The sequence below is a fragment of the Anopheles arabiensis genome, chromosome 2 (genome assembly GCF_016920715.1).
Source record: "Anopheles arabiensis isolate DONGOLA chromosome 2, AaraD3, whole genome shotgun sequence".
Classification (NCBI taxonomy): Eukaryota; Metazoa; Arthropoda; class Insecta; order Diptera; family Culicidae; genus Anopheles; species Anopheles arabiensis.
The window spans coordinates 83,615,666-83,636,492 of NC_053517.1; the positions used below are offsets into that span (position 1 = coordinate 83,615,666).

The 20,827-nt window shown below is 46.1% G+C and overlaps 2 protein-coding genes across 5 annotated transcripts; one reads left to right on the top strand and one right to left on the bottom strand.

Moving 5' to 3' along the window:
* Positions 1-153: 153 nt before the first annotated feature.
* LOC120897617 lies at positions 154-14,538 on the top strand. 2 transcript variants are annotated; one of them, XM_040302619.1, is made up of 11 exons: positions 154-1,333; positions 4,578-5,007; positions 9,527-9,596; positions 9,674-9,731; positions 9,808-10,207; positions 10,569-10,641; positions 10,736-11,288; positions 11,380-11,552; positions 11,638-12,093; positions 12,193-12,267; positions 12,335-14,538. In XM_040302619.1, the coding sequence occupies exons 1-11, from the start codon at positions 953-955 to the stop codon at positions 12,897-12,899; spliced, it is 3,234 nt and encodes a 1,077-aa protein (XP_040158553.1). In that variant the 5' UTR covers positions 154-952; the 3' UTR covers positions 12,900-14,538. The 2 variants fall into 2 exon arrangements, with proteins under 2 accessions (XP_040158553.1, XP_040158554.1); XM_040302620.1 differs by lacking the exons at positions 154-1,333; positions 4,578-5,007 and adding an exon at positions 8,299-8,775.
* A 170-nt stretch (positions 14,539-14,708) lies between these two features.
* On the bottom strand, positions 14,709-19,022 carry LOC120897619. Of its 3 annotated transcripts, XM_040302627.1 has the most exons (3): positions 18,890-19,022; positions 18,608-18,767; positions 14,709-15,679 (listed from the first exon to the last, which is right to left on the bottom strand). In XM_040302627.1, exons 2-3 carry the CDS (start codon positions 18,699-18,701, stop codon positions 15,579-15,581), a joined length of 195 nt encoding a protein of 64 aa, XP_040158561.1. In that variant the 5' UTR covers positions 18,702-18,767; positions 18,890-19,022; the 3' UTR covers positions 14,709-15,578. The 3 variants fall into 3 exon arrangements, with proteins under 3 accessions (XP_040158561.1, XP_040158560.1, XP_040158559.1); XM_040302626.1 differs by lacking the exons at positions 18,608-18,767; positions 18,890-19,022 and adding an exon at positions 17,425-17,989; XM_040302625.1 differs by lacking the exons at positions 18,608-18,767; positions 18,890-19,022 and adding an exon at positions 15,831-16,407.
* Between the last annotated feature and the right edge of the window lie 1,805 nt (positions 19,023-20,827).

Here is a 20,827-nt window from a genome sequence, read left to right on the forward strand (position 1 = left end):
GCAGGATATCATTAAGCGCCCGTGCAGTATCGTACCATCGTACATGGTCAACAAGATGCGGATAGACATTGAGAATCCGCTGCTCCAGAGTCACCGCCAGCGCGAAACCACCGGCATCAAGAAGCTGTACAATTCGTTCTTCGTTATGTTCTAACTGACTCGCCCGCCGCCGAAGGAAAACCTGCACGACGCGCCCCTGGGTTCGCGTGTTGGGTGCGTGTGTGTGTCGGGTGTGTGCGTGTGTGTGTGTGTCGTCAGATCGGAAAAGCGTGTGCGTGCGTGTTTTTTTTTGCAGTGCATCCCCTTTTGCTTTTCCTCGCCGGTTCCGGGCCCATCTTTACCTTCCCTTTTGGCCGCGCGCGAATGAAGCGCCGCAGTGCACACACAGGCAAACACAAGGCGCTGCCGTTAGAGAAATAGTGGAAAGAGAGGAGAAAGTACAACTTAGAATTTACCAACCCGTCGCGCTAAACGACATGATAAAGAAACAATCGTAGTGCGGGCGTGTTTCTGCGTTATTTGGCCTTGTTTTTTGTTTGTTTGTTCGGCTTTAGTGCGTAAAACTATATTTTTTAAAGTCTACACCACCCACACTACCACTTGCAAAAGCGCCGACCGCAACGGTCGAATGTTCGAGCAACCGTGTGTCCCGCTACTGCCGTGTGACATTTTCTGCCCCATAGTGCGTGTACGTTACGCCCCGTTACGTTGCGTTACTCGGTCGCCGACAAGTTTAGTGCCTAGCAGAACGCAACCTTGCTGCGTGTGCTGATGATGTAGGTGCCATTGGTTGTGCCAATTTTGCTACATACGAGCCGCCCTCCCAGAGATACTAATCTCGGGGTCTGCACGCCTGCTGGAGCCGAAACTGCTGCCTGTTGCAACATCCTTTGCGGGTCGCGTTCGTTTTCAAAAGCCACCGGGGAAGAGACTTGCGCGTAGAATTACGCGAATGGCGACGGTCATCTCACTGTTGGCTAACCACTGCAACAGTCCCTTCGAGCAGCATCACCAGCAGCAGCAGCAGCTACTCCAGTGTCCAGTGTACGAGCCGGGACCGGTAACGCTTCAGCAGCGATACAGCGGTACCGGCGGCAGCGGCGGCGGCGGTGGTGGTCGAAACCGATCCGAACCGGCGGCGGCGTATCAGCAGCAGCAGCTGGACGCGTTAGATTTTCATCTGTTCAGCCGAACGCTCGAGCAAGAGTTCGAACAAATGGAATACTCCGGAAGTTCCGGTCCTTACCAACAGTACCAGCAGCACGATCAGCAGCAGCAGCAGCAGCAGCAGCAAGCATCAGCAAGACGTCAAGGGCAGCAAGATTTCGAGCAGGTAATCGAACGCGTTCACTTTGGGATCTCGCTGTCCTTCCCGAGATAGTGGAGGGGATGGGTGTTCATAACACGAACGATGGCCCCATTTCGGGGTTGGAGATGCTCAACGCGGCTCCATTTGGATCGCGGGGACATTATCTTTGCATGCGAATGTACCCCGGTCGTCTCAAGGTTGGCACAAACACACACAGAGCTGATTAATATTCCTGTGACCCTGCCGCTGCGTTCACGCTGGCTTTCTTCATTCGTTTCTTCTCAGCGTGAGAGCCTTCCACACTCACAAAAAAAGGTGCAAATCTTGGCACACATTTAAATCGATCATGATACTCTCTTGTACAAGGTTTTGGTGGGATCGACAGCCAGAGGGTTCGGCCCTGGTGCTTCTTCCCAATTGCTTGCACACTGTTGCTCATCTGCTGCCCTCGCCGCCTAGCAATTGGGGTGGTTTTCTTACGGGTGTCAACCGTATCTTATCTTGTTTGCGCGCCCTATTATTTGCTGGCAAGATTACGTCCCGACCTGTCAGCCCGCGCTCTCGCTGTGGCCGTGCAGGAGGACACAATGTTGAAGAATGCACTGCTTGTGCGGTAAGTTTTTCTGGAACTTCTCGGTTGAAGATTTGCTGCTTCATCGGGATGCGGACCGCTTTGTCGGTCGGAAGGCAAAAGCGCTCAACACAACAATGACCAGATACCGAACGCAGTGGAGCGGGGAGAATGTGTACCATGCGCCGTGTAGGAGGTGGGAAAGACCCTAGAGACGGGGAAGTACTTGGAGTGCATGTTTCCGGCTTGTTTGCACAATCTTCACTCCTCGGTGGAGCTTGCTGGGAGAGGCGAAGGCGAGGCGAAATTGAATCGATCCTCGTTCGACTAGTTGACATCATTGCTATCACATACCCGCCCCTGCGGGGACTTGACAGACAGACAGTAAGACTAGGGCACTACATCACTTCGTGATTCATTAGATTTGTTGAGCGACATTTAAGCAGCCATTGAAAATATTGCACTTCATCTTTTAGATCTGTCTATGGCTTCGTTTCCCATTTTGCTCTTTTTTGTAACACTTTGCCAATGCACTAAAATTACCTCGCCGATATCTTGACAGTTTGATGATCTCCTCCCTCTCCTCTCCGGTACATTTCATTGATAAGTTTTGTGCGATATGTCAATCTCTCTAAGCTTGTACGTGTACGTACTTTGGAACATTGGCAAACAGCGAACCGGGTCAACAGACTCGGTTCAGCGTGTCATAAATTAGGCGTGCTTATCAGCTTTCTGTCGGATCAGGCTCTCGATACGGCCTGGCCTCAGCCCCGAACAATATGGGCATTGTGCTGTCGGGCTGTCGCCATTTGTTTTGGTTCAAGGCTATTTTTGTACGATGTGTAATAAAAGTATGCAAAAACGGTGTGGCAAAGATTGCTTTCTTTTCGTTCTTTTAAGTTCAATATTTAGATAACTTTGACAGATGAACGAACAGTTGCAGTTTTTTTTTAAATGTTTATTTCGGACGGATCCATCGGACCACTTCATTCTCAATTATCTCTCCCCTTTCAATACTGTACGCCACCAGAATTCGATAGCATTTGATGGATAGTCTTTTAAAGCATCAGAAGCATTCAGAAAATATCATATTATTTTTAAAGTATTTTTTATCTTTTATTAGTTTATTAGATTTGGCAAAAAACAGATGAGGTTGGCTTTGTGGTCGCAAGATTCATTGAAGGATAATGAAAACAAACTGACCATCTAAACAATTATAGAAGATCAGTTTAACTTACACGCAAAGAATATGACAAGAAAGCATTTTAAAGAACACTGCTCAAAATCATCCTTTAATGTCCACTATTGAATGTGTGATCAGCGTGTCACATTCGGTAGTTTGTTGATGTATGAACTATGTTAATGTCTTTCTCGTTAAAATTTTACTGTCAGTAGGAAATAAATGAGGAATCAATATTCCTTCTTTTGAGATCTAATGATCACAATTTGTATGTACATTTGTGAGGCATAATCATAAAACAATATATTTTGGTCAATTTCAAAAGATCACTTCACGATCATTTTACATAGTATCCTGTTCCTTCCTTTTTTATTGGTTATTTACATGTGTGTTTGGAGGTAATCCGATGGTCCAACGATAGATGCGCTGGCTCTAGCAAGACCAGTCGTGGATCGTTTCCCATGTCGACTTGGAATTTTCGAGCGCGCGAAGATTGGTGTGCTTCGTGCTATATATTTTAAGTGTTTATTGTCAGTACAACTTCACCAGTTTTAACAATTGAATAACATTGTCGAAGTTGAATGAAATTCAAGTTCGGATGAGTTCTATCCAAAGTCTTTGAAAGAGAACAGGTCGAAGCGTTTAGAGTAAATTGACAGAAAGCCATGGGAAAATTTTGACAGTTAAATTGAACATTGTTTATGTTGAGCGATGGACGTTGCTATGGAGTGAGTAAGAATTTTGTTCAACATTTTGCACTCATTTTCTATTAGAATATTACTAGAACTAGAATCCAGTTAGAATATTACATGACTGATACAATCCGAGGATCTCTTTTATCATTCGACGCCGGGTTATAAGCAGAAGACGGTATGCATATTGTACTTTTGTGTGCCGATTCGATGTTTCATTTTACTCTCTTTGTTAAAATGAATGTAAATAGGACTTCTGTTACCCAGTTGGAACATGTAAAGTGCTGTTTTATGCCTGTTAAGCTTTTCGTTCTTTCAGCATGACCGTTGCAAACGGTAGTGATTCGTGGTTACTGAATGGCAAGCAATGAGGTTAACTGTATACAGAGTAAACTGCAATTAGTTCTCCTTTATTCTCCAGAAGTGATTGACCGCAAGAAATTTAACCAATATAATCTTCCTAATAGTAAATTCGTCCACTTTTCCACGTTAACTTTTAGCCGTTTTTTTGTAAACACTTTTTCATGAAACTGGCAAAAGCGAGCTGAAAATGGCAACCTAGCAACCTTGGGCTTTGCATCGACCTGTTCTCCTTAATAGATCTTGAGTTCTATCGATCAGTTTTCCATCGCTTGCAGGGTTATAAAATAGCTCAGATTCGAAAGAGAATCACACATGACGATTATTACAATCTCATTCTAGTTTATATGATCAAAAACTTATTTATTCAAAGCTTGAAATGGAAATAGTTGCCAAAAACTATTGACTTGAAAAAATGGTTATAACACATACTGAAACACTTCTTCTGTGTCCACCCATTGACAGATCTCCCCCGGCTACAACCTGGACAGCGAGGACACGTACAGCGGTTCGCCGAACAACTTCCAGGACTACCAGAACAACTTTGTCGATTCGCCGCCCGATTCGAAGGAACCGTGGCCGATCGACTATAACAAGATGCATACCGTGATCGCGTCGAGCAGCGGTGCCAACGATACGACGAACGCATCGCCGACCGTCACGGCGGTCGCGGTTGCTACGGTGGCCGGTCCCACGATTGCTGCCGTAACTTCTCTCCATCATCAGCAACAGCAGCAGCAGCCGCAGCAGGATAATGGTGGAATATTCTTAAACAACGCCATACTTCCCAGTCGAAAGCGACGGGTGGAATGGATGTCACCACAGGAGGAGGACACCGACGGCACCGAGACAAAGATTGCCAACATCGATAAGGAGCGTGACGCACGTCGCAAGGGTAAGTGTCACGTCCAGCAGGCATATGTGTGTCCGTGTTTGCAGCTGTTTTGATTCGTTCTAATTAAGCACTGGTCTGGAAAAGTGTGATAAACGATAAATAAAGCCACCATGAACGACTTCTTCTTGGTGCGCGGGAGTTGGTGGTGATTGGGATGTGTTTATCAAACTGACTGCTGGGTTGATTAGATGAGCAAACTCAACTCTTGGGTTTTTAGAATAGATCCTCTATTTGTTTTGCAAAATAGCATTGATATAGGCTGAATATAGAAAAGTCAGGTTCTTCAATATTGCTATACTTGTAGTTGTATTAGGTCTCGCGTTTGAAATCTCTACAATGAGTCAGCATGTTGACTTGAGCTAAACGATATTGATACACCAAAGTTGTTTGTCTGCTTCCAACCAAGGTTTGAATAATTAGTACCACCATTAATTTGACGTCAGTTTTGCGCATTCGCTCTCCAACCACACTACATTTCTTTTTCTTTTTTATAAACCGGTTGGTTGAAAAATGTTAACCTATCGAAATGCAATTTTAACGTAAACAAGTGCCTTTGGGGTGACAACACGCCTAGCACTATGGGCTTAGAAAGTTTCATCCCTCCTTTGTATGATGTATGACCCTTCAGTGTATGATCAATGATCAAAGAAATCATTGAATAAAGAAAGAGAAAGAGAGATCGAGAGAGATCGAGTAAGGAAGACACACTGGGAATTAACAGTTGAATGATTTCTAGTTGTTATGCTTTTAAGCTGGATGTTTGATATCAATATCAGAACCCTCCCTCAATGATTTCGTTATTTGAATCAGAGTAGAAGAGTGGCTAAAGAAGGCTAAATATTAACTAGAAACTTAATGTTTCAAGATTCATACAAAATATTTCCTTTTGCTACTGATTTGCGATCCAACTCACTCGACACTCTCTGTGCTGCCTAACGACACACTCACTCTCTGTTCCGACTGTTCAACTCGTTTCGGACTCTACTCACTCCCACTGTGGGCCTACTAGAGTATCACTCTTTTGGAATTTGAATTATGTCGACTGACCTGACTACATATTTCATATGTTGAGATTCCACTCACTGATTCCTTTCGCCGCCAAGTAACCTACCATTTGGGAATTCAACTCCCTGAAACGGTGTAAATGAAGTTCGAAAAGATTAACTCATAAAAATAGAAGATATAGCGAAGAGATTCATATAACCTCTCCGTGCTGAGTTGCTTCCATACCTTTACTTTTATGATTCAACTCGCAGACTCATACTTAGTGTGCACATCTCTGATGTTTGAGTCAAACCAATCTCATGGTCCTATTAAGAAGAAATCCGTTTTTTTGTTTCCAAAAATCAATGATCACAAACTCAACAGTTGGCAGGCAGTACGAAGTTCAACTGTGGTGAACTCTGGCTGTATTTCACTAGAAGGACGGATTAACGGATGACCATGATCCACCGTGCCCACCAGAATGAGTTGCCATTGTGGTCTTCTCGACCTCTCGGTGTGGTGGTCAGCCATCTTTAATCTACTTCCCTCTGATAAGCCTCGGTTGTGTGGAACTTTTCCTCTCCCGCTTCGCTGAAGGTTACGCGCTCTTGTACTCTGTGTTTGTGCTCTAGCTAGGTGTTTCTGTGTGTTTAAGAATCTCGATCAGGATGTAGTGGAAGCAATAGGGAGCAGAGAGACAACAGCATACAAGCACAGGATGATGGAGCGCCCGCACGCCTCACGGTTGTCGTTTGATGCAAAAGGTCAACTTTACGTCACGGGCAGCAGGCACCTCCCTGGTTATAGTGCCGGTTGGTGGTGCCGAGAGCAGCTGATAAGCAGGGCCGGATGGCAGAGTGTGATGATGAATTTGCTCTTACACACTGGCCACTCGAACCAGCGTTGCGTCGGGAGTGCGAACCACTCGAGTGCTACTGCGCCGGTGGGCAGCAGTATGTTCGTCTAGACGCGGAAAAGTGTACAAACAACGACGCAAGTGAACGAAAGAAGCCGAAGAAAAGGAAGAAGCTATTCAAAACGGTGTACCTTTAGGGTCTATTGGTTAAGTGTGTGCAAGCGTGTCTCGGAATTAAGCGAAATTGTTGTAACACAATTGCGAAGGAACAAACCCGCCTCATGTTCCTACCACTGGCCGAGCACCAAAGGGAAGCCATTTTCTCAAACAAACTCACCCCAAACGTATAGGGAGAGAGAGAGTGGGGTTGAAACGGTTCAAGGGAAGCGTGCCCCTTGTTCCCGTTCCCGGCGTCCTTAAGTGTATGTGTGCCTGCGAGTGTGTTTTGATTTATTTATTGCCGTGTTGATAAAGTGTAAATTTATCAAGATAAGTATTTGGACAAACAGGTGCCCCGAGACCTGGTGGCCCCCCTCTTTTGGCGCAAATTGTCTAACAGCTTGTGGCCGGTCGGTGGATGTGAGGGAGGATGTCCCACACATACACCTTACAAGCTACGGAGGTGAACAACAACGTGTAACCGTTTGGACGACAAGACCGGAGCGTCCGGTTCACCGCTTTTGTGCTTCTTGGTTCTGGCCCATTGATAGTGCAAACGCTTGTGTGCGTGCGTTGTTAATCAGAGCATCATCATCACCGTGTGCTGCCTCATTGTGTGTGATCGCAGGCAGGCTCTGTGTATGATCGCGTACGATCGATAAGCGGTTGAAGCGGTGTAGTAGAGGAGGGCCATCTACTCTTCCCCGGATTGTTTGAATTGGGCGGAAATACCTAACAACTTCATCTAGAAGATGTGAGTGACAGTGGTGGGCTGGTACGTGAAAGTGATCAGATGTTCAGCCGGATCAGCTGGGGACTCTTCCAGATAGCAAGATCTTTGAGAACGTGAGTGCTTCAGAGTTCCAAGAAGTGATTTGGATGCTTCAATAACACTGATAGTTAGCTATGCTACTCCGAGAAGTCATCCGATAGTGATTTATATGCTTACCCAAGGGGATTTAATCCCAACCGCAACCACTCGGCTGTGTACGCTCATTCGCCGAGGAGCACAAGCGGCACCATATCAACACGGAGTTCAGGAATCGCGTCATCGCATCTGCCGGGGGCCATAATAATAATGATGATGATGTTGATGGTGGACGGCGAAAGTGGGTGATACGGCATGCACGCGTAGATGATAGTCTGTGGTGAATGTAGTGGTGGATTAACAGCGGGAGAGCCCCTTTAGACCTAAACGAGCCTCAGTCCCTATCTAGTGTGCCGTGCCGTGGATTGAGTGGTTGACGAAAGCGAACCGCTCCACAACACTGTCTGTTGCTGTGCGGTGAGTTGTGTTCCTTTACACCCTCTGTGTCTGTGTGTGTGTGTTTGTGGCCAGTGCGTCTCCATCGACGTCATTATCAGCTTCACCTATCATCGCGGTAGAAACGCGCGCCCCAGATGAATGTGTGTGTGAGAGCCTCCTTACCACCCTGATCTTGCGAAAGCATAGAGTGAAAACTCTCGTAAGAGGGTGTGAGTAACTTCTGGAGGAGACCATTTCGGTCCCACCTGCCAGAAGTAGAACGCTGAAACACCCCCCCCCTTCCCCGTTGCATACTCTCTCGCTACGGAGTCGTCCTGGGTTACGGAAATGTGTGAAACGTACGGGTTCGGTGGCGACACGATGGACAAAGATTATGTCCGGAAGCGGTTAAAGTGCTTCAACAACAGCAATGGCAACGAAATCGGCAATGGTAATAATCTTGGCCCAAATGCGCACACCAACAACACCAGCAACAACGGCACAGCCAACAACAATGAACTAGGTGATAATTCCTTTCCCAATACTTCTGTGACACCGTGCAGGGGAGCGTTATACTTTGCAAACGTGAAGAAGACATAAATGGTGATGTTAGTAATTAATGTTGTGTTTCATGATTTTTTCGATGAATCTCCAAACATTCATGAATTTCTAACGATCCATGAATCTCCAATGATTGAAACTCTGAAAATACATGAATTTCTGAAGATTGAATTACTGAATATTCATTCAACTCCAAAGATTGAATCTCTGAAGATTCATGAATCTTTGCAGATTCAAGCCTTGCATTGACTGTCCCTCCGTACTATGGTCTTCCTATCCGGATGCGTAAACGTTCCCCAACGTAAAATCGCGTAGAAAGTCAAGAAGAAGAAGAAGAAGAAGAAGAAGAAGAAGAAGAAGAAGAGGAAGAGGAAGAAAAAGCTCAAGGTGTATGAATCTTTTGAGATTAATGATTCGTTCATGATTCACGAATCTTTCGGGATTATTGATTTTTTTCATTCGAGTTTCACATTCATTGAATCATTTCAAAGATTCATTCAGATTCATTGAATCATTTCAAAGATTCATTTTGATTCATTTAATATTTTCGAATATTCTTTCTGACTCATTGAATCATTTGAAAGGTTCATGAATTGGAGAATTTGAATCAGATACAACCCACACTACTATTACTACTTCATTGTTTCGGGATTTTTTTTTAATGAAAATGGATAACTTAATCATTTGTTTTGTTTTTTTTTTGTCTCCTATAGGAAGCATGCGTTGGGCCGATGATCTTGATTTGGACCTCAGCAATGAGCTCTCCAGCAACGGATACATTAGGTAGGGCTTTAAAATCTTGGCTCGTTTTGGTGTTAAGTGTTTTAGTATCTAATGTCATTTTCTCTTCATCTTTGCAGTGATTCGCTGTTGAATTTCCCTGTGTTCAAGCAGGAACTTCCATCTCCTCCTCAGAAGGTAAGTTGTTCAACGGATCATTCGGTGCTGGTCTGCTTCGGAGCAATCTTCATACGTTTTTTGTGTGCTTTTTTAGCATTCTCAGCACCAGCAACACTCCCAACAACAACAACAGCAACATCAACTCCATCAACAACAGCAACAAAGTTTGCACCAGCAGGCAGCTGCAGCAGCAGCAGCGGCAGCAGGCAGCTCACAAGATCATTCGCAACCATCGCAACACACCCCGTCCGGTTTGCAACCATCGCTGAGTGGAAATGTTCCCAACTCTCACCAACAACAGCAGCAGCAGCAGCAACAACAGCAGGTTGCCCAACAACAATATCACCAGCAACAGCAGGGACAAAACTCGATGAGCGGTCCCGGGTTGATGAACAATGCGACTCATCAGCAAGCGGCCGGAGCGATCGGTGCCGGGCTGAGCAATCTGCAGAGCTTTCTGCAGAGCAACCGGCTGGACACTGATCCGAGTGGAGGTAATTGAACGGCGCCCCATATTGACGTAGATTTGGGGGGAGTTTGGAGATATTTCCAAATCCATATCCAAACCCATGAATTCCGGTGGCGTGTTATCGAGCAGATGCAAATTATCGTTCAAGCGGGATCGGTGAGCCGGTTTTTCTCGCCTCGCCTTCATTTGCTGTGCGTGATTGAAGTCGGCTGTTGTCAGGCGTTAGCCTTTACCTATGAATAGTTCTCCGCGCCCCCCTCTCCCGGTCGGGCATATTATGTGGCTTCACGAGGGCCTGTGTACATTACGCATTAGGGCCTTCGAGGCCGTGTAGAAGCAACGGGTGGATTTTAATGTGTGTTTGTTGCTGCTTTTACATTTCACAGGCATTTTGCAGATGCAGCAAGATGGCACGCTGACAGCGGCACGTGGTGACAAAACACATGACGATCATAATCGGTAAGGGCCACTCCAACAAACACACCTTGACACACAATACTGACAGCGGCAAGCTAACCACCCCCGTGTCTCCTTGCTTTAAATAAAAAAACAGGTTCCAGTACGTGCTGGCGGCCGCCACCTCGATCGCGACGAAGAACAATGAAGAATCTCTCACCTACCTTAACCAGGGCCAGAGCTACGAGATCAAGCTGAAGAAGCTTGGCGATCTGTCCCCGTTCCGGGGGAAGATTCTGAAGAGTATTATCAAGATATGCTTCCACGAGCGCCGGCTGCAGTACATGGAGCGGGAGCAGATGCAGCTCTGGCAGGCGTCCCGGCCCGGCGAGCGCATCCTGGACGTGGACATCCCGCTGTCGTACGGGTTGATGCAGGTGCAGCCGACCAGCAGCAACCTGCTCAACACGATCGAGGTGTTCTGGGACCCGATGAAGGAGGTCGGCGTGTACGTGAAGGTGAACTGCATTTCCACCGAATTTACGCCCAAAAAGCATGGCGGCGAGAAGGGTGTACCGTTCCGGATTCAGGTAGAAACGTACATCGACACCAATGGTGGTGGTGGCGGCGGTGCTAATGTGGCGCCGGTCGGCGGAGTGGACGATAAGGACGGCATACGACCGCTCCATGCGGCTGCTTGCCAGATAAAGGTAAGGGTGTTTGGTGTGGGTAGGGAAAGCGACCGAGAACGTGTTACTGATTGCGCTGCTTGTTTTGCTTTCCCGGACCGCCGGTCCACAGGTGTTCAAATTGAAGGGAGCCGACCGGAAGCACAAACAGGATCGGGAGAAAATACTCAAGCGTCCGATGGCGGAGCAGGAGAAGTATCAGCGCAGCTGCGACTGCACGATACTGACCGACATTACGACCGATTCCGTCATCCAGCCGCTCGGTGGCAGCTTTAGCCCCGAACAGTAAGTGTTTCTTCGCGCAGTGCACGGGCCTAACCTGTTGCGTGCGTGCGTTTCTAACGAGTTTCTTCTTTCCCTCCTTTTGTAGCATTAAACGTAACGTGTCGCCGCTGCTGACCGGTGGGCCCACCTCACCCGGGCAGCTGAACAAGTTTGAAAACATCATGTCGAGCGTGCTGGGCGGTGGCGGTGTTACCCCGAACGGGCTTAGCCCGGGGGTGAAACCGACCCCGACGACGACCGCAGCGACGGCGGCGATGGTTGTAGCGGCGGCCGCCGCTGCCGTTGCCGGCGTACAGGCCAACCATCCGATCGGCATCAGCAACGTGAGCTCCACGAACGGGCTGTGCAAAGCGTCCCCGCTCGGTGGCGAGCAGCCGATCGGTGGCGTACTGTCGCCCCAGCAGCCGAGCGAGCTGGACGATTACGTGCCGACCATTACGAAGGAAACGAGCCCGGGCTCGCTGGCGCAGTGGCTGGCCGTGCACCGGCTGTCCGCGTACACGAAAACGTTCGCCCAATTTTCCGGCTCGGATCTGTTAAGGTGAGGGGCCGCGATCGAAGGCGATCGTGAGGCGTGTTTTTTGGTTTGATGTGAAAGGGAGAGACGAATTCAAAATAACGATTTTTCTCCGCTTTGCAGAATGTCCAAGGAGGATCTTTGCAAAATCTGTGGCCTTGCGGATGGGATTCGAATGTTCAACATTCTCCATTCAAAGTGAGTGTTGGAAGAACAACCGTACGACTATTGCTAGATACTAAATACTTACCTTCTTGCAACACAGAGCCATCACGCCACGCCTGACGATCTACGTGAGCTTCGAAGCGAACATCTACCACGCGATCTATCTGCACTCCAACACGATCCCGGAGCTGGTGCAGAATCTGTCGAAAATTCCCGGCTTCCTGGAGGCGATCAACGCGCTCAACACGCCCAACTCGTCCGACGGGGGGCTCTGGAACGGTGCGAACACTTTCGGGAGCACGGCGGGCCGTTCGTCGCTTAACGCCGGCGGTGGCGTGGTCGCTTCCAGCAGTGGTGGAGCTAGCGGCAATGGTGGTGGTGGTCTGGGTGGTAAATTTTCCACCCCCGGTGCCATATCACTGTCCGTGCCGTCCCCTTCGTCTCCGCCGATCTCGTCGTCGTGCGGCATTGCCAAGCTGCAGCTGCTGATTAATGGCCCGAACGGCATCCAGGTGCTGCTGACCGAGGATGTGCTGAACAACGTGAAGGATGAGACACTGTTCCAGCTGGAGCTGAAATCGAACGGAAATATACTGATGAAAGCGGTCCACAGTGTTACGGCGGCCGGTGGCCCCGACTGCTCGATCGACGACGATGCGAACTGAATGCGGTTGGGAAGGGGCATTTTTGTTGCATCAAAAGGGTGACACGATGCGGGGCGTGGGCGATTGGGGGTTGTGGTAGCTCACTTTTTTATGTTGTTGTTACGTACAATAGTTTTATACTTTATGCTTTTGCTGTACTTTTGTTTATTTGATCACAGAAACACAGATGTTTTCGGTTACGGAGTCGGGTTTAGGTACGGCAGCGCTAGTGATAGTGTGCTTGTGTGTGTGTGTGTGCGTGTATGTGTGTATGGTATGTTGTAGGGGGTGTATTCGCCTTTTTGCCCGTCAAATAACATCTGGAGCAAGTAAAAAAACAACATGAACGTATCCGTCGAAGGAGAATGATATTGGCACAATGTGATTTGGGATAGGATGATGGGCAGAACCGGAAGGATAGGGATGCAATGTTGGGATGTGCAGGGGGGAGTTATTTGAAAGAAGGACAAACAAGCATGTCCTTATTCCCCTGCCTTCCACACACACCGCTTCCGACAGACACCATTCTCAGGGTTTTGTACTGTATGCATGTTTGCTTCACAAGGGCGCGATGATTCAGTAACAACCGCGTGGCTGTGGAGAGGTAAAACGGAAAAAAAGATCTTACGACTGGTTCGTATACTCAAAGCATTTAGCACAGCTGTGTGAGAATGGGATCGAGAGAAAGGGAGAGAAATGTCGAAAGATAGAGAGAGAGAGAAAATACACCTGTGGCCACGGTAAAGTGCAATGAACAGTAAAGTGATTGAGTTTTTGTTGTCGTTGTTTTTTTGTTTCTGCATCGGTATTCAGCTACAAGAATGCGAAATTGAATGCTCGTTTTTTTTTTGCGTGGGCGAAGTAAATATATACACAAACAAAATCCATAAACACTACATTAGTACAAAGCAGCATTAGGTTAAGGCGTTAGTGTTATTTTAAACTGTTCTAGACTTAAATGTACGCAATCACGTATGCGTGGTACGCCATCGGATGATTGTTAATAATTGCCTTAGGGTACATGTACACACACAACACTCTGTTCTTAATTGTCTGTTTTATATACATTATAGTGTTTTTTACAAAAAAAAAAAAAGAAAGAAGAAAGGCAAGTACGTGTTCCAAGAACGTACATACTTTTTTGTTATGTTTTTAGCTAAGCTGTGCAGAAAAATTGTATTGTAAAATAATAATTTGATTTAAATATTTACATATTTTAAACTCAAAACGGGGAATGAAATAAGGTTTGGCGCGGTTTTTACGCGGTGATGATGATGATGATGATTATACTGGGTTTTCCAGGAGTTATCATAGTTATGGGACACTTCATTGGCTCTTTCTTAAGTGAAATGAACTCAATGTAATGGGATTTGGAATCTACTGCACCCTTGTTTGACAAATCCAATAGGAATTTACACGGAGTCTGTCTAGCAAGGTTGCCATAGAGTCTAATTTCCAACATATGAAGTTCACTTCCAATAAGAAAGAATCAAGGAAGTGCCCCATAACTATGAGAACCCCTGAAAAACCCTTTAATGGACGTGCGTGTGACTGTTTGCTTTTGCAAAGTCTTTGCGGTGGTACTATGTGTCTTAATAGAATTGTGTTAGAATGTGCCTTAATGCAATTACGAATAGTTAAAAGAAGAAAATGAAGGAAACAATTATTTTTTGTAGTGAAAGAAAGGTTAAGGAAAGATGTTTCGATAGATGTATGTAAATAAATAATAGCGTTGTTTATCGTACAAAAAAAATGTTACGTGAATTTCTTTCACCATCAAACTCAGCGGTCAGATAAATGGTAAGTAAGCTCTAAATGGAAAAAAAGGAATTGATTTGAAACATTATTTATATTCTTTTCAATATAAACGTAGTTGTCCGGCTCCCTCTGTTCGCCTTAGTCCATCATCATCTTCTTCTATAAAATATATTATCTTGCACATAAACGAGAAAATAAACATCTTTGAGTGTACGGTGTGTGTGTGTATGTGTATGTCTGGATGTGGCTGTAATCGTCTGTTTCACCTTCCTGCTAATTGAAGTATCGCCTTTCTGTCCCTTGCGTAATAGCTATTGCCAACAAAACTGGATTATCCTCGACTATTGTTTTCAACTGATCGTAAAAAAGACATACACACACACGTACAGTCGCTCTAGATAAGAAAAGTCTTGCAATCTATATGCTACGTCCTCTGTAAATGAAGCTGAAGAAGGTAATACGTTCCTCTACCGGTTTGTATAGTTGGAAAACTGTGAACACACTATAGCTGCTACCCTTATACTGTCGCGTCGCGGGGGGAGGGAAATGGAAACGGAACAAGTTACTGATGCTAAGAGCAGTGCTCGGAAAATTGTAACAGTCGAGAGTCTCTTTAATAGCTATTCAATTGTTGGGGAGGGTAAATATACACTTATCTGTTCTGCAAAAATCGGTGATTAACGGGGTTTCTGATATATCCCATAAATATACCTCATCTCTCTCTATGTCGCTCTCTTCCATCCTATCTGTGTTGTCGTGTAATTATTACGTGGTATGGATTCGCTAGGCCTTGCCAAGTCTTTTTCCTCTGGAATGTTTGTGCTGTGCTGGTGGCGACGACGACAACGACGGCTGCTGCCGCTGTCTCTGGTGAGTTCGATGCGATGAGTGATCACCGGTGCCGCCGCCAGCGGTGGTGCCACTGCCCCTCCCGGCAGGAAATCATTTCTTCTTTTTGCTCTTTTCCTGCTTCGCCTTGAGCTTCTCTTCGCGCTTGCGTTCCTTCTCCGTGAGCGACAGGTACAGCTTGTAGCCGAAGAATGCTGTAACGAAAGTAAAGCGAGTACAATTAAGTATTTATATTTTTTGTTTGATTATTATGAGTGAATTTGAATACTGTTCCTGAACGGGTTTCTTGTATCTAATCGCGTCAAAAACCTCAACCCCTCTCAGGCGAAGAGAGACAAAACTCACCGACGATCGTTACCACCACACCAGCCAACAGCCCGTACCCGATCGGTGTCGGTTGGAACTGTTCCGTCCAAAGCATACCCACGCCGGGCATACGTTTGGCGAGCGTATCCATCAACCTCGACCCTTCCGGTTCCTCCTCCCTTCCCGGTGCACTTGATTGAACGATTTTCTTCTGCTTGGAAAATTCATTCAGCTGAGCTAACGATTTCACAAACTTGCCCTTGAAATCCCTCGCAAACTGGCGCTTCTCCTCGTCCGACAGGTTGACGAACATGTCGGACAGGGTGCGCAGATTGTCCTGGAACTGTTGCGCCAGCGAGCGCTTCTCAGCGTCCTGCAGCAGTTCGCCCAGGGCGGCCGAGTTGAGCGCCTCCACGAACGGGTTCTCTTCATGTTCGGTGGCCATTTTTTGTTTTGTTCTGTTTCGCGATACGCGATTATCGTTGAAGCGACGTTCAATCAGGGAGCCTCAAAGCGGTAGCATTCCCGGCTGTACACTAATAAAACACAGGTGGCAAAATGCACTGCGCAGGAAAGGGTCCAGCGGTCACATCGATTCGCTCGCTGTCCCCCATTGAGTGGGCTGATGGGGTGTGTGTGTTTTGAGATGAGATAAAATCGTGTGCACGATAGTGAAATCAAGTAACAAAAAGCAGAGGAGAACGAAGAAGACAAAACATCAAGCCGCTTATCTCCACCGATAAGTCCGCGGAGCACCGTCGCGTCGTCGTCGGTGAGTGACGTGGCAAAAGCGATGGAATACGTTGGCAGTGATGATGATAACGCGTTCTCGCGCGAAGGAGGGAATTGGGGATTTCCTTCACCACAATAAAACTCAATTGACCAACAAGGTAGCCCAAAAAGGTGCTAACGTGTCACCAAACGACGCGTTAAGAACTTTGCCACACACTTTGCCAGGCGAGAAATGGCGAGAAGGTACGGAGACACAGCACGCACTTGAAGCTCGAAATGCAACCAGTACAGAAGAAACTCAGCGGAAGCATCGGAAGGCAACACAAATTAGCGAATGGGTTCACATTTCACAGGTTTCCCTTGTATGATGATGATGATGATGTTGTTGTCGCCCCTTGTTTGTGTTGATGGGTTTTCCGCTTTTGCCATTTCGCTGTCGCGTTTCTTACCGAACAGGCTTAGTACGAGGAGCACGGCGACAGCGAAGCTAATTTGCCGGTAAAGAGTAGCCTTAAAAACGGTTTCCCTTCGCAACGCTTGCACCACTTGCGGGAGATGTGGCAACTGCTGCAACAATGCCAGCAGCTTGGCCTGCTCTTCGGGCGTTGCGTCGGCAAGCACTTCGAGCAGTTGCTCCTCGCTCGGTAGATCGAAAGATGGGTCCATGGTTTGACGGGGACAGTCAAAGCGGGTTCGATTCTAAAATCAGACTAATTTGGGTGCCGCAGAGACGTTGAACTTTCTTCCCGAGTTTTTAATGTTGTCTGAAGAGATTCAACTGTTTAAACAAATGTGTTTAACTGGGTTGTGTAGCGAACGAGAGGGAAACAAAATCCCACGAAAAAGGGTTCTCGAAACCTTAAAAGGCAACATGGTGCGAACGTGTGTGTGTGTGTCTTACCGAACACGGCCAGCATAATTGCCAGCATCACGAGGAACACGAGATAGTCCGTCAATCCGGCCTGCATCTTGCGGCGCATTGCGTTCTGCAGCACGCCCGCCTTCAGCTCTTCCTTTTCCTCGTCGGACAGATTGTCCATGCCCTCCAGCATGCTTAGGAAGTCTTCCATCGTGGGCATCTTGAAGTCTTCCGGATTGAACGGATTCTCCGCACCGGGTGCACTTTCGGCCGCAGCACCAGCACCACCCTCCGGACCGCCCATCGCGTTAAACAGCTCCTCTGCCACGTCGCCCATTTTGCGTTGCGCACACCACCACCACACGGGGGAGTAATAATAAAGATCCGGACGCTGTTTCGGCGCTAACCCACCACGCCGGCACGAGAAGCAGCAGGTTGCAATGGATGGATCGAACGGCAAACGGTTACTGACCAGATAAGCGGTCCGGACGGTGGTCGAAAGGCCTTCTAAGCGCGATGGTGGCGGCTGTGCCCGGTGCGATGCTGATAACAGTTACCTTCTGGAGGGCGGCTGGGAGGACTGCCACACGATTGCAGATGAGTTTGATGCCATTTATTGCATCACATAGGGCCACTAATCAAGGTATAGCGTGTGTGTGTGTGGGGATGAAAATGAGCTTGTTCTTCCACTTCTAAAGCAAATCATCTTGAAGAAGGTACCATACGGACAATATGGTACGTATTCAAGGCCATGTTTTTTGGCTGTAACCTTCATCGGCACTAAGAGCAAAGGTGAGCACGTGTAATGAATTGAGTTTTGATGTGTAAGGCGAGCTTAAGGTTTACAAATTATAATTTTTAATTATAATTATAATTTAAGCAAAGAATTGCTAATTCCATGTGAGCTCATAAAGGTGTAACTAGTATTTAAAACTGGATCCGGGATGGTTCGACGGTCCAGTTGTGCCGATTGGGAGACGCAAACGCCTAACGGGTCTCATTTACCATCCGGATCGCCCAACGTACCAAGGGAATGTTCTCCGGTTACTTGGTAAAGTCAAGCTCCAGCTCATGCCAAATGCTTCTAAGCACCACATCTTGGACACACCGGTACATTGAAAAGATCCCTCCCTTGTCGGCTTTCGCTAGGGCCATAGGGAAGCGTCCTGACAGAACAAACCCTCCCTCAAACGTACCCCCAAAACTCATCCTACTCCGTACATACCACCGAGGCCGATCACGACGATTGCCGGGATGATGAAGACCGCGTTCGGGAATCCGTGCTGGAACGGGTCGTTGCTGGAGCTGAGTTCAACCATTTTTTTCACGCGGTGCTTCCGGTGGAGCGCTTGCTAGGGGCTTGGGAGGGCGTCACGAATCAAGAGCTAAAGGAGGGAACAGGAAACATTCCATTACTTTCCAGCGTTCTGCATTGCAAACATAGAAAGCCGGCAAATTCGCGTTTAAGCACGTATGTGTGTTTGTGTGCGTTTGTGGGTGTCTTTACCTTGCTGTAATATTGTTTACGGTACGATATTTCTTCGATTGATGTTGTCGTTATCGATAAGATTACGGTTTCAAAACACGTAGGCAAAATGTTTTCTTTTTGCTGTTTTTTTTTGTTTCTGCTGCGTTGGCTGTCAGATGTCAGTGTGGCCAGAATATTTTGGCGGTTTTCGGTAGGCGCATCAAAATTTTATCGGTAGTTTTCGGTAGGTTAGGGCGTTGGCAACGCCAACGGCAATGCAATCGGATGCGATTTTATCGGAAGGCCTGTCAAAATTTTATATGAGATTTGACAGATAACGTCGGACGTGCGATTTCGTCGTAGGGTAACTGTACCAGTTTTCGGCAGGCTAGTGCAGCAGTTTCACAAAAATTGCTCACACATCAATATTTTTCATTATTTTTCTTGAAAGTGTTGTTATTCTGGTTGATAAACTATCATAGTATGTTACAATATTTTTTATTTGCCGGTTCAAAGCCCTTTTTCATAAATATTCGTGAAAATGCAAACATTGATTTTGCTCCTATTTTCGGCAGTTTGTTCTTATTTTCGGCAGGTTGTGTTCCTATTTTCGGCAGCGCGAATACGGGTCAGAAAATGTTTGTATCAATGTAAATATGTACAAAAATTTTTTTAAAGCAATTTAACACTCTTACTCTCTTAAGATTGGTGTTAAAAAGCACTTTAATTATTAATTTTATGTTGCTTTTTTTGGCACGTTTTGACAGCCATTTTGATGCGACGTTTAAACAGAGCAGCCATTGACAGTTTGATGGTTATAGCGTACGGTGTGAACTGGCTTACATATATTTATTTTTCTCTTAAGTTAGTGCATTGTTTGTCGTACAATTGGTGATATTTGGTACAAGAAAGGTCATATTATGTGTCGACATACGCATTGTAGTGTTCTGATCAATTTTAAAAGGAATATTCAGCCAAATTCAAAGTGTGTTATTGTTCCGAGTTTCGGCAGGAGCCCACAACATTGAGCTGTCAAAAATGAACATTTACTGTGTACCTATTTTCGGCAGCATTTAAAGTGAAAAAATAACCTGTTTATCGTGATTTTAAAATTCCGAACAAGTTAGAATAAATTAAATAAGCATAAAATCTTTAATATACACCACTTTTTCATTGTTTTACTGTTCTGATTCTCTTAGTCACAAAACCTGCCGAACGATTGGCTGACAGCAAAGCTGCCGAAAAAAAGCACAATTTATTTGATATTTTGGAAAATACGTAATGAAATGGTGTGAAACTTCGTATGTGAATATCAAATAAGTACACCTTCACTACAAAATTGTATTTTGTGAAATTTTTTACCGCATTTGTGAAGAATTTCACGTTTTTAGCTACCCTGCCGAAAATAGGTACACTGCCGAAAACTGGTACAGTTACCCTACGACGGAATCAAAAATTTTTGATTTCGTCGGACGCCACATCCTATCCCAAGTGCCACAAATCCACTAAACGACCACTAAACGGCTTCTAAACGACTCAAGTTCTCTACCTAAACGGAATATAGAAAGACTTCGTTTAGCAGACGGCAAACGACTCATGCATTCTAAAAATAGCAAAAAAGCTGGTGGCGCTCTCTGTTGGTGAGATACCCCAACCAGTTGAGCTTCATCGCTTGGAGGAGAGCTTTCTCATTTACACTGTACTGTTGTATGGTTTCGCATTTAAGTTATGCATCGCTAGAACTAGAACGGCGATACGATTGTTTAAATACTAAACTCCAACGGAAACCACCAGCACTGAAACAAGTGAGATTTGAGTAGTGGTCGTTGGTGTTGATATCCACGTATCTGACCACACGACCATTCATATTGATTTATGCTCGGAAAGTTAGAAGGCTATATAGGTCATGATAAGATGAAACTTGTCGAAACACATTGCAAGAAAAGAATAGCAATATAATAATCAGTTTTAAAACGC